This window comes from Melanostigma gelatinosum, assembly GCF_949748355.1.
Source record: "Melanostigma gelatinosum genome assembly, chromosome: 12".
Taxonomy (NCBI): Eukaryota; Metazoa; Chordata; class Actinopteri; order Perciformes; family Zoarcidae; genus Melanostigma; species Melanostigma gelatinosum.
In genome coordinates, this window is record NC_136645.1 from 10,986,417 (window position 1) to 10,999,611 (window position 13,195).

Here is a 13,195-nt window from a genome sequence, read left to right on the forward strand (position 1 = left end):
ATTTGGAATTTTTGTCATTATTATTTGAGTCCTTACACATCCAGGATATTTATACTGCATATGGAGGACCTTACACAATTTGCTGTGTAATTAAACCAGCATAAAAGCAGTGCGTAAACACAAACTACTAGCTGGTAGTGAGCATTTGTGCCGTTTGTTGTCACCCCACTCTCTGTCTCAATGATGGAGTGTCTGTCTGACAGCTGCTGGGATTTCGCTGACCCCATTGTATTCAAACAACACAGGCTCCTCACACAGGAAGAGCACAGGAAACAATGGTACAGGTGAGTCTGGAAGAATTTCCCTCAAGGGCTGCCCACCTGTCACTTAAGAGGTGTGTGTGTGTGTGTGTGTGTGTGTGTGTGTGTGTGTGTGTGTGTGTGTGTGTGTGTGTGTGTGTGTGTGTGTGTGTGTGTGTGTGTGTGTGTGTGTGTGTGTGTGTGCGTGTGTGTGTGTGTGTGTGTGTAGGTGTGTGTGTGTGTGTGTGTGTGTGTTTGTGTGTGTGTGTGTGTGTGTGTGTGTGTGTGTGTGTGTGTGTGTGTGTAGATTCTAGATTGTAAGTGTGGTTCATGAAAACTCTATAATGTTGTTATTATCCACCCCTGATCTGTCTGAATAGGGCCCCCTTCATCATATAACCTTGGCCTGCAGACCAATCTACAATTGCATGGCCATGCAATAGATATGTTGCAGAGCGGTGCAGGATATATATTTGAGGTGCTACCTGTTGAAGAATTTTATGCATGCAAAATAACCTTTATTGATTGTTTATTTTTTCGTGGTGTATCACTTGACTGTATGCTTCTTTATATGTGTTAGTGTTAGGCCTTAACTGGTACAAGAGAGATTCCTTAGTTGAGCATCAAAATATATGTATTTTATAGTTAATAGGGCTCCACCTCCTGAAAGGAATCAGGGGATGCCCTATCTGTAGCCTAGTAAGTGGTCGATAGAGGGCACTGCTATTAAAGTCTGTGAATTTGAGCCGTGTCAAATCAAATAAAATGTAGTTATTGTGCTGTTGGCAGCGTACATGACTAGCTCTGGCTTTTACACATCCGGGGGCCCATTGTCTCATAATCCTCCTATGCATCCGAGAGTCCCATGACGATTCAAACTCGCCTCTATCTGCTGTGCAGGTATTATGGTGTACGCTGATCCTCATGAGGGATTGCTCTATACCGTCGAAGATTAGTAAGTAAAGGGACATGTGTGTTAAGTCCAGCCCTGTCTGCCTGTCATTATTTGCGGATTAGTGCTGGCCTGCACCCTCTTTGATGTGGACATCTTTCACACTTCCGTCCCATTGAACTCTAGGGACACGGTGAAGGGAATAAAGAGAACAGTGGTTTGCAGAAGAACCGTTATAAACGGGAGTCATTCTGCTTTGTCTTGAACTGCAGGGAAACTTCCTGCAGGCCTAATGAGGAAGATACAACATCACAACAATTAGCGCTGCACATGTGAGCAATCACCTGGGACAGGGCCCACACACATGCAAATGCACATATGCTCACAAAATAACATATAGAACGTACATATATGCATTTCTGCACGCCCCTGTGCACAAACAGACACACATACTGTACACAGTCATATGTTCTCTGTACACACACACACACACACACACAAAGCACACAGACAAGAATCATGTGAATCTCAATGATCCTGTAGGTTCTACTGCCCTCTGCAGGACACACATGAAAATAAATGTAGCCAATCACAGTCTGGCACTAAACATCATCTCCTAGCTTTTTCGCTTTTTGCTTCATTTATCACTGGAGGAATCTATAAAAAAAAAGCATTACTTTTGTAATGCACCAGAAACATGTTATGGTTTTAGTTTTAAACTGAGCTTTGTAGAGCTGATTCTTTTTTTTTTGGTTGTTCAACAGAGCAGCCTATCTGTGCATGGCCAGCTTGTGGCTGAGTGGAGCCCCTATACAGAGGCAAACACAAGGCTTCTTTCAGGCAGAGCGACTCCAGAGGCATATGAGGGCACTCAGTGTTCCACCCCGACCGCAGGATTTATTTACCTTCCAGCGAGGGGCAGCCAGTAAGAGGAGATGGAGTGTGCTTAGTGAAGGTATGGGGTGCAAAGTGTGTGTGCGTGTGTGTGTGTGCGTGTGTGTGTGTATTTGCTTGAGGGGCGGAGAGATGGACTGAAGTAGCATCGTGATCGTGGGACTGGGACACTGGATAATTTAAGATAGAAAGTGGATGTCCCAAAAAAAAGTCACAAAACCAACACACACCCAAAATATACACAAAAACCCCATTCTATTTCAGGTAGACGGCAATCTGGCAACCTTCCCAAAAACAATCATTACCTGTCTATATCACTGTGAGAAGACGGAGGTGGGACAGGGGATGTTTGAGAGAGGAGGAACATGGATGAGAGCCAGTAAAACTCAATAAGGGGGGTGGGTTTCCTGTTTCCTTAGCCCCCTTCCTTCCCTTCTTTACACAGCACAAGTAGTCATTGAATCTATGTGTCCACCCAAGGACACTGTGTGCATCTGTTGGTGCAATAGTTAGTAGTTTGATGGCATGACACTCTAAACCAGGGTCACCACTGAAGCAAGCGGTGCCGACTTTTACCTTAAACTGAATTTAAGTGAGCTAGCCATCTATGTAAAAAGTTCCAGGTTGATTATTGTGCACTGTGTACAGTACGTCATACGGCACACATCTATTCATCCGGTATCTCGTACTTTATAGCCACAAAATGTTTGGTGTGTTTGTAAAGAACATAAACTACAAAAAGCCAAGAAAAGCTGTTGCAAGTTCCACAAGAGTTTGGGGATTCAGAAATCCGAATCATGAGCTAAAAAAGCTGCCCGTTTTATACAAGGAGTTCTATTATCCAAACACTGAATTGTTTTTATGTCTCGTCATCAAAAGCTTCAAACACATAATTCATTTTGAAGGGAAACAATTCTACAAATAGGGGGTTTCTGTCCGGAGAGAGGATGTTTGAGGCGATTACATCTGTATACGTGATTGCATTGAGCAAATTATTACATCTATAATTGCCAATTAGCACTGGAACAGGACATTATGGAGATTCAACTTGAGGAACCAAGTCAGAGCCGACTAGTTTATCTTAAAGTTAAGGGTAAGGAGAAAAAGACAACTGAGGGAGATTCAGAAAAATGGAATTTATCAGATTGATGTATGTGTCTCAAACATACTTCAGTCATACTTGAAACAGTTTGAGTTTTTTTGTCGTTAAGATGATTGATTATTTCTTATAGATCTTTTCTTTTTATATTATATTGTTTTTTCTTTGTCTTAGAGAAAGTTAAAGTCTCGGTTTATTTTGGATTTTCTTTATCTGTCAATAATCTGTGAATTTGAGTAAATTGCTTAAAGCCTCACACAGAGATGCAGAGTAGAAGGGGAAGAGCTTACTTTGTGTGTCTACTGATTGTTATTTAGCTTATTTGTATTTTTTATGTGAAATCTATAACATGATGGGGTGTATTGTAGACCCAGTTCCTGTCATTAGCGCTTAGGTCAACAACAGCAATGGAAGCTCACTGAGTTAATCAGTCATCATAATTTAGAAACTTTCAAAACAACTTCCACTTGAAGTCCCATGCACAGTCAGAAAGTCATGAGTCAGAGGTGTTAGTTTATTGTAAACAAAATGAGTTATATGTTGTAAAGAAAACTATGTGCATCCTCAGAGCCAAACAACATGTTCTTGTTCAAACATTTACAAAACCTTTTAAAAATGTTTGTTGAAACCTGTCCTGTTTTCCTAAGGTCTGACTCTTGCATTGAATATTATGTGACATCATGTGTTAGTATAAGTGATACATGGCATGACTGAAGACTATATATGTCTCCCCCTCTCATTTTGGACTTTGTTCTTGCATCTAAACATTAACAGTCAGCAGAAGTGTGCACCACATCACTCCTAAGTTCAAAGTGTGCATGTACATCCTTGTGCGGAGCTGGCAAAGCCCTTAGAGAGACCCACTTATCAAAGTCCTCTGTGACTTATTACCAAGATTTCTTATCTTTTAAAGGATGACAACATCTGCTGTGGGAGTATTCAGCATCAGGGAAAGGTTTTTTGGTTTGAGTCAGCTCGACCAGCAGCTGGGAACTCTGGAGTGCTTTCTCTCGGGCGGGGCATGGAACACAGAAAGAATGCAGACTTGAATGGGCTCCCTGTTTCTACCTTTTTTTCTCCAGTTATTCCCACTCAGCCTTTTGGGGATCCCTGGGAACAGCATGCATCAGGATGTGGAGCTAGACTGAGAGAATGCAACTGAGTAAACAATCCAACATTAATCCCCTTACAATAATGCATTGGTAAGAAAGTACAAATGTTGGAAGTGGAATCTGTGGAGGAGCAATGACTGTGTGTGCTGGTTTATCTTGAGTCAACATTGGATATTTTAGCCAGTGGAGATTTATAGTTTACCCACCTTTTATCTTACCACTCCATTCCCTCTGGGATTTTGTCCAATGACTGGTAATATCTCAGGCTAATTTGCTCCCCACGCTCATCCAGTTGAAATGTACTCTGAGAGGGTTAAACTGCGTTCACAGTAAAGTATTTAGTTTAAAACTTTTTTACACATTTACAACATGTTTCTTTGCAGTGTCGCCGCTCTGAAGCTCTGCCCTCCTGCAGCCGCTGCCACACCAGCAGCTTCTTCTCTGCTGCAGCTGCTCATTTAACGTTTATTTTGTTCCACTCTCTCGCTCTCTCTCAAACGGTTTGTCATACCTTTCTGATGCAACTTTAGTTTTTTTTAGTTATTAATGTATTATGTTTTACGCAACAAAACCTGCATGTTTTACACAAACAAACTTTGTTAGCCAACAGTAATGGAAGTAAATGTGTTACTTCCATCCCCGACAACAGATACAATACAAACACACTTAGGTCATCATGACATAATGAGAATAGACGACAACAAACACAGGGTCTGTTTGTACCAGAAACACTTCTCTAGAATTGCTCCACTTCTTCTGCTGGCACTTGTCATGGGCAGAGTAATGTCGTTCGCCACACTGCAACATGACGTTGCATGCAAAATGGTGAGCAACTGCTGGTTTTATTTTGTGTTATTGAACTGCTGAAAAAACAAATCTTATGTTTGGCAGACACAGCATATACACATTAAAGAAACTACTAATGGCGTCAAAGCTTCTAAGCATCATTTTGGAACAAGAAAATAATAAATGATTCAATAGAAGAAACTAACATTTACATGTGTGTGATACATTTGTAGTTGCTTAAGCAGTCTGTGCTTTGACCCTTTGTTTCTTCTGGTAACTTATTTCTAATAGTAAACACTGAGAGAAAAGTATTAAAGTAACTCATAACTTTGACAAACTGCTTCTGTTCAATAAAGCTGTAGACTTACTCAAATAGGATTTAAGTCACAACAAAAGCAAAATATTCGTATCTCAGGTGTTGACCTGGTAAAATCAAGACTTGCATAGCCACAGCACATGAACAGGCTATGTATGTATTAGGCCTATGCATCGACAGGTCTTGTTCTCAATCAGCTGTGGAAAAATCACGATTAAAGAGCTTTGGGGAAAAAAAGATCAAATATTGTGGCATTTGAATTGTTCCATCCAGAGACCTGAAAGACTTGCAGCTGACTTGAACAGCTGATGAAGAGACTGGGACCTGAATTGAGACTTGCTTTGACACGAATTGAGACTGGACTTGCCATAAAATCCTTTAAAACAGATCTGCTGTAAATATATTTCCACCATAAAAACATTTAATTCAAGTTAACAAAAGCATCACATCCCCATAAAGGTTGAACCACCATCGTATACAGTCAAACGCGTATCTTTAAGAACTCTATTGCCACTCTGGGTGTCTGAATTGGTTGAATGCATAAACTGATGACGCTCATTCTCTCAGCTGAACTTGGTATTTCCTAGTATTCCCTTTTTGGCTGAAATACTTCAGTAGTGAGTTTGGGCAACGCAAGGCCTGCCAGTCGTAATGTATTCATATTTATGTTTTAAACACTGAGTTAGTATAAGCCCCCTACTATATGTACCTCTAATGCAGTGGTTCTCAACTGGTCTGGCTGCGGGACCCACCATCACCCCTTAATGACAAGCCGGGACCCACCCAAATTATATATATATATAAAATGTATATATTCAAATTATATATAATTTGGGTATATCTATATTCAAGAAGTCTAGTAATGTCTCTGTGTAGTAAACTGTCAAATCAAATAAATAAAGTATGCATCAATTATATTTTAACAAATATTCTTATTTTTCAAATTTAACTGGATGGATTATAAATAATACATAGAAATACATGAATAAATGTTCTTCTCATTTCAAATAAAATAACGGCTGGATTAAAGAATAAATTACGTAACACAATTCATTTTAGATAAATTATGTTCACTGAATTGTCCTGCAGCTTTAAACTCAGTTCATTCAGGGTGAAGTGAAAAAGCCACAATATTATATTTTTCTCATCTTCTAAAAAGAGAAAGTAGAGTTGGAAGAATTCACCTCTGTGAGTCTGTCCAGTCAGAGTCTAATGAATCTGGTCTCTCTGGACATTTTCTCTTTTGGAGATCGTCCGATGATTTGACTTTCACAACTCTCACTTCAACAGTCCTGCTCTGCTCTCTGTATCCTCGTCTCTCCCCGTGTGTCAAGGTGTGTACATCTCACTCAAGTCAGGAAACTTGTCAGAATACCCATATTTGATTGGATGAGCTGCATCACGTGATGTGATTCACAAATGCCCTTCAAAATAAAATCACAATTTAATTTTTTTTGTCAAACGAAACGGGTCCGCGACCCACCAGTTGAGAATCACTGCTCTAATGCACATCCCTTTCCATGAGCAGCACGGCAGTTTCCGCAGCGCTTCAGCCAAGCTGAACACAATGCTGCCATTGAACTAGGGCCACAGTGGATGCCTTTATATATACCATCAAGAGTGATACGCAACAGCACCTGGGCTTCACTTAAAGTGATAGGCCACATTAATGCAGTTACATACGAGCATCTTATATATTAGTTGGCACCAAAAACAATACACACAAATCTCACGACGAACACATTTACAGGGGGCGTATTTACAATTTAGCTGGTTTTAATATTTCTGGTGATTTTATTTCTTTGAGTTGGGCGCTGACAACTTCTTGCACAATAATGCGCGTCCAAGAACACAGAGTTTATAAGTACAGAAGCCGCTTTGTAAATTAACACCCAAACTGCCTGTTTCCCTAGAGGTGAGGAGGCAGCAGTGAAATACATTACTACTCTGACTACTGGCTTTAAGGAAAAGCAACACTTGTATGATAAAGACACATGTTTCTGAAGTAAGATATTTATTCCATAGCTACTCATTTTATACAACCCCATGTGTATTATATAGCCATCTTAATTGGCCTCTTTTTTTATGGTATATTGAGAATTGCTTGAAATGGCATTTTGGTAAATACATCAAAGATGATTCTGTATTTTCAGTGACCTATGAATACTCCTCATGAAGACGCCATCAATTGCAATGCCACATTCACTTCACCTGAGTCGGATATTTAAAGCCCTATGAGAGCACATCAGGTCTAATCTAAATAAATCCATTCTGTCAGTTGCCTAGTTGAGTACAGATGTATCAAAATACAGGTTGAACTCGGCAGAATGAAGTACGGTACTAGCATCATAAACCCTATGAACAGAAACATCTTCTCTTTCAGACACACACACAAAACACAACACAACACATATCCCTTTCACTGTAGTTTATCCCTGAATGTCTAAACATGATCAACTGTCAATACAAGCTTACTGAAGAATCCCTTACAAGTCAGGCTCGACATCTATGCTTATTTCATTTTAAATGAAATACAAAGCGCCACACAAAGCTTGAGGACCAGGCTTCTCAGTCAGCGCAGTATGTCAATAAATACTTTCTTTCTCAAGTGGCTCTTCATTTATCACAATGAGGCACGTCATTGGTGAGTATGACTATTATTTTATGGCCCAAATTTTACTGTCGGCAGTAAAACATGTTGTGTCTTTTACGGCACCTTTGCTTACTGGTTTTGGTCTGTGCAGTAATGGCTTCTCCTGGCTCCGGTCCATCGCATGCAGCGGTTTGCAAATCCACAGCTACATTTTTGACCTCTCGATTAATGAAATAGTTTCTCTTCAAGCAAACTGATGGACTTATTGATCAGTGTCTTCTCGTCATCCACAAATCTGTACCCAAACAGCTTCATGGTAGGACCACACACTCTCTGCACTACCTGAGCCAGTGTGAAGGGAATGCTAAATCTCCATTTCTCTGCCTGCTCTGATGAGTTCTTCTGCGTGGAGTAAATCCCGCTAGCTTCCCGTGTGGTCTGGGTGTTCCTCAGTATCCACTCCCTAGCTTGGGGACTAAATGGTATCCCTGTGAACCTGTACATCTCCTCTGCCTTCTGCATGGGGTAGCGGGCGATATCCTCATAACGCACCAACATGTAGCGTCTCCTCAGCCAGCGAGGTCGGCTTAGTCCCACCTCTGCTGACATCCGAATCTGGTCGCAGTTCCCTTTGAGCCTCTTCACCTCCTCATCATCTTCGGGGACCTGGCCGTCCTGCGCCCAGGCCTTCCACGTCTGGTACTTTGAAGAGAAAGCCACCATGCGGGATGCTAAGATGGCCCGTGGATCTCGGACTAGCTGGATCACTCTCACATCCAGGCGAGGATCCTCCACCAAAGGCTGCAAGGTGTCCAGCTGACGCACACGGACGGTTTTAATGGCGTGGTGTTGCTTGGAGAGGCAGGATTCAGACGCAAGGGTCAAGTTCAGCGGCCCACAGCGACGAGTCTTACAGTGATACCTAAGACAAGAGTGGTATAGTTTGTGTATGATATTACATCTTTCATAGATATCTTTCATAGAGTTGCAAAGAGGGAGGAATATTTTCAGGCATCTTGTATGGCATGACCGAGAGGCATTTTGGTTAGAAGCATCTCATCACCAAGCAACATTTTGTTGCTTAAAGGGCTGCAAGAACATGTTGCATGTTGAAGAACATTGAGGATCTCAAATAAAAGAAAGCTTTCATACTGAAGCTTACAGTGGTAGAAATACTGCCCCTTCCTCTCTGCAACTGTATCACAGTTCAATTCTAGTTCATTTTGCAGAATGCATCTACATTGTGAACTTGATCAACAGGGATTTTCTAGAGACTTTACAATACCTTTCAAAAACATCTTTGATTACAGGACTGCAGACAGATTCTCCGCAGAGCGATAAACTCGACTCTCTGCGGAAAAGAGCCGGGGTAACGTGGTCCTGAGGTGCGGGAGAGATGAACTTCTCGAGGGAAGAGAAATCACACAGGAAGAGCCCCTGGAGTACGTCCCGGTAGATTCCTGCCAACGCTGTTCCGTTGTTTGACTCTGAGGCCATGGTCAGCATGCGCTCGACGTGCCACAAAGGCTCAAACAGGTAGAACATGTTCTCCCCGTGCTGGTTGAAAAATTCCCCCACAAAAGAGGAACCTGTTCGCGTGGTGGCCATGAGCAATATGTGCTTATGGCCGCCGCTCAAGCTGTACGTGCCCAAGTCATCCAGCTCTTCCTCCTCTTGCTCCTCGGAGAGACTTGAGTAATTCAGTTTTACACCGGTGAGTTGAGAGAGCAGCATTTTGAGCATCGTCAGGGAGCCATTTTGTGTTGTGTTGCTGTAATCCAGTGGAGTCTGTGGGGTCTGCTGTGGAATCTGCCTCTGGATGAGTTTATCAGAGACCCTGAAGAGATAAAGAGGCTGGATTAGCAGCATAAACACCTGAGATAGCTCTTATATTTGACATTTAGCTGAGACTTTGACATGGAGCTACTGTAATGTTTGAGTTACAGCAACAGACCCAGATGATCTCTGTCCTTAAAAGGAATAGATGGTTGTTATGGGAAACAAATTGATTCACTGTCTTTCTGAGTTACATGAAAAGAGCAATATTATTGTCACAGGAGAGTGGTATCAATCTCATCATATAACTCAGCAGAGAGTCAATAAGCGTATTTGACAGATTGTTGTTTATTCTCTTACCTTGACAGGATGTTGCTTTCCTTTTCGATGATGACCAGGGCCACGATACAGATGAAGACAATTGCATATTTGGTCTTCATTCTTGAGTCCTGGCTTTGTAACTGGACGTCTAGAGTCTAGTCTGCGTGCTGGTCACAGCTTGTCACGCAGAGGCTAAAGCTGCATTCTGCAATAAGAGAGACACTTCAGTAAAGACAGAGTATGCTAAATGGATGTGATTCCTGCTTTAAGATGACGCTTAACATACTGTGTATCATTATCCTGCAAACTGTGTTTGGCGCAAACCTCGAGAACACTTTCACAGGTAAAAACTGAACAAGAAGACATGAAATATATATATGTCCAACACCACCATGAAATCATACAACAGACAAATCGGATTAAGTCGAAGGCATAAACCATGAATAAATGGGAGAGGACCACTAAAAATCTTCGCTCTAAACAACAGTTGCATTGATCTGAAACCAGAGGAATGTCCCGCAGTTTGAGCAACATGCTGCTTTTTTTAAGCTTGTTTGCCTCTTGGAAAAAGACGGCATTGCTTCTCGGTCAGGATTGGGTCAGTGATGAAGAAGAAGACGGATGAGAGGGAGGGAGTTACTGTAAACAGAACTGGTTTTCACGGTGAACTCTTCCACATGGCACTGAGTCAGCGGGCATGGTAAAAATGTTTTCAAGCGCTGTGTGATTTCTACACCCCCCCCCCCCCCCCCATCTCTTTTCACATGAAGAAGTGAGTCAGTTGCACCGTTGTACAGGTACATACCTAAGTATCAGTGTTGGGAATCAACAGATTTGCAAATGTGAAGTCGCAAGCCTCAACATGTTGACAGTCAAGTGATCTTTAGATGCATAATTGAATTGTTAATCAGTAGAAAGATGCAGGGCAAGTCAGAGCTTTGTATCAAAACCAGATCTTGCATCATTAAACGTAGGCGGATGACTGTTTCTCGTTGTTTGAGTAAGGTAGCCAGAGGAACAAGTTGCACTGCTGCCTCTGTTTTTTGGCAGTTTGCCATTCATTTTTAGCAGACTGTTTTTAATTTACAGGAGAGAAAAAAAAGTTCCCTTTCCTGTCATAATTAAAATGTCCACGCAACACCAGCCTCAGGTAGCCAACCAGAAGCAGACGGGTTAGCATGAGGCATAGTATCGCGGGAGTTAAGTTTGAAAGATAGAATAACATCTTTATCCACATGTTGTCACGTATGAAAAGAGCTCAAATGAAGACTGGGCGTGGACTACTTGATCATTATAAGCGGTTTCCACTGTCGTATCCTTCCCATCCTTTTGGGAGTATTGTGTTACTCTGCCACAAAGACGATCTAAGCAACCTGAACTCATACATATTGAGCCAAATCAGTTAAGGAAGGCGAGCCACATTTAAGTAGCCTCGCATTGGTGTCACATTGCTCCTGCGAAAGACTTTTCAACAAATGAACTATTCTGACATCATTTGAAATGATTCAGTACAACAAATTTCTTAATTCCGAATACATTGTCAATTTTCATGTTGCTGAAAAATAAGTGTAGACCACACGCGACCCCCGTCCACACACACACACACACACATGCCATTTGGACCTGTCAAGGCGGTGAATAATTTCTACAAAGCATATCATTAGGAGAAAAGGACACAGTTTTGTGGAGGGATTGTGTGCTCTGTAAGTAAATATCACCCAATTATCTGAGCTTAATACACCATAGCCGTCAAACTGTCAGGCTGAAGCACTTGAGCTGAGCACTTTTACATATTCAAGAGTCACTGGAGCGCTTGGCAAATCTGACTATCTACTCAAGCAGAAACGCACATCACTCTGTTTATCATCTCACTACAAATTACATTAATGGCTGCCTTCAAAGCCTTGAAGCTGCATCTCATGGAGACACTGGAAAGCTAAATTCTCACTTAAGGCGCTGCTGTTCGTCCAGTTGCAGTGTAAACAATGGCAAATACTGAAAAACGTTTCAATCTGTGCTGTTCATCATTTCCATGTGATTCATTGATTTTAGTTTGGATGTCATTTAGAAATAACGAAACCTACCCCCTATATATGTGTGTGTGTGTGTGTGTGTGTGTGTGTGTGTGTGTGTGTGTGTGTGTGTGTGTGTGTGTGTGTGTGTGTGTGTGTGTGTGTGTGTGTGTGTGTGTGTGTGTGTGTGTGTGTGTGTGTGTTGGGGTCTGTATGGTGCCTATTGAATACTATAGCCGTCATTAGGGGGGAGGGGTATTCAATTCAGGAGCATTACCAACCACTGAACCAGAATGAATCCAGACGAATGAACACTTCTGCTTACTTCGTCTCTGATGCTTTCGAGTATCCAACATTCAATCTGGAAAAAAATGGTTCTATGAGTAACTAACTTCAATCCAGAGGGAGTTATTGATTGTTGGAGACAACGGCAGCCTCCGTATCTGTGCAATCATTGTTTATACCTGCACCATATTAGGAATGCACATCACACATGCGTGGTTTGATTGCAGTGGGGAATATAGTGACAGACGTCATCGTTATTCATATCACGTTTGTCGTGCATGGCAGCAGGATGCTTTCAATCTCTACCGTGTGTCTCTGTAGGTTCTTGTTTTTTAAGCTTTGAGATATTTCCTGGCAGAAAGAAAACGAGATGTGGTGATGTTCGTGCATCAGTTGTTACAAACCTTCAGCTGATCTCTCTCGCTCTCTCGCGCTCTCTCTCTCTCTCTCTCTGCAATCGAGCAAAAACGTCCCTGATCTTGTGAGAAACAGTGTCGTTCCCTTCGTAGCATCTTGCTGCATTGTGTCGGACGAGGACACACTGCTTCATTGTGTCCTCGGACGCGGGCTCCTCTCCTCTGCCGGATGAATGAGAGGCAGCGCGGAGGCACGGACGTCTTGCAGAAACACCGACATTAAAGGAGGTCCAAACGGACGGAGAGCGGAAATAAAATAAAAAATGGTATTGCAATTTAGATTACATATGGAGTTAAAAAAAAGCAACAACTCTGTGCCACGGAGGCAATTGTTGAAATCCCCGTCAACCCGACAGACAGATGCACTAATTTGCCTTCAAATGAGTTTAAATAGCATCGCTTCTAAACTTTCCCCAACTTTCCCCACGTGCTGGCCGCCACTGCGCGAGCGAGC

At 42.0% G+C, this 13,195-nt stretch overlaps 1 protein-coding gene across 1 annotated transcript; it reads right to left on the reverse strand.

The window, feature by feature from the left end:
- Positions 1-8,156: 8,156 nt before the first annotated feature.
- Positions 8,157-10,156, reverse strand: chst3a (carbohydrate (chondroitin 6) sulfotransferase 3a; the record flags this gene model as incomplete). Its single annotated transcript, XM_079280299.1, has 3 exons — positions 10,068-10,156; positions 9,217-9,768; positions 8,157-8,853 (listed from the first exon to the last, which is right to left on the reverse strand). The coding sequence occupies exons 1-3, from the start codon at positions 10,145-10,147 to the stop codon at positions 8,157-8,159; spliced, it is 1,329 nt and encodes a 442-aa protein (XP_079136425.1). The 5' UTR covers positions 10,148-10,156.
- Between the last annotated feature and the right edge of the window lie 3,039 nt (positions 10,157-13,195).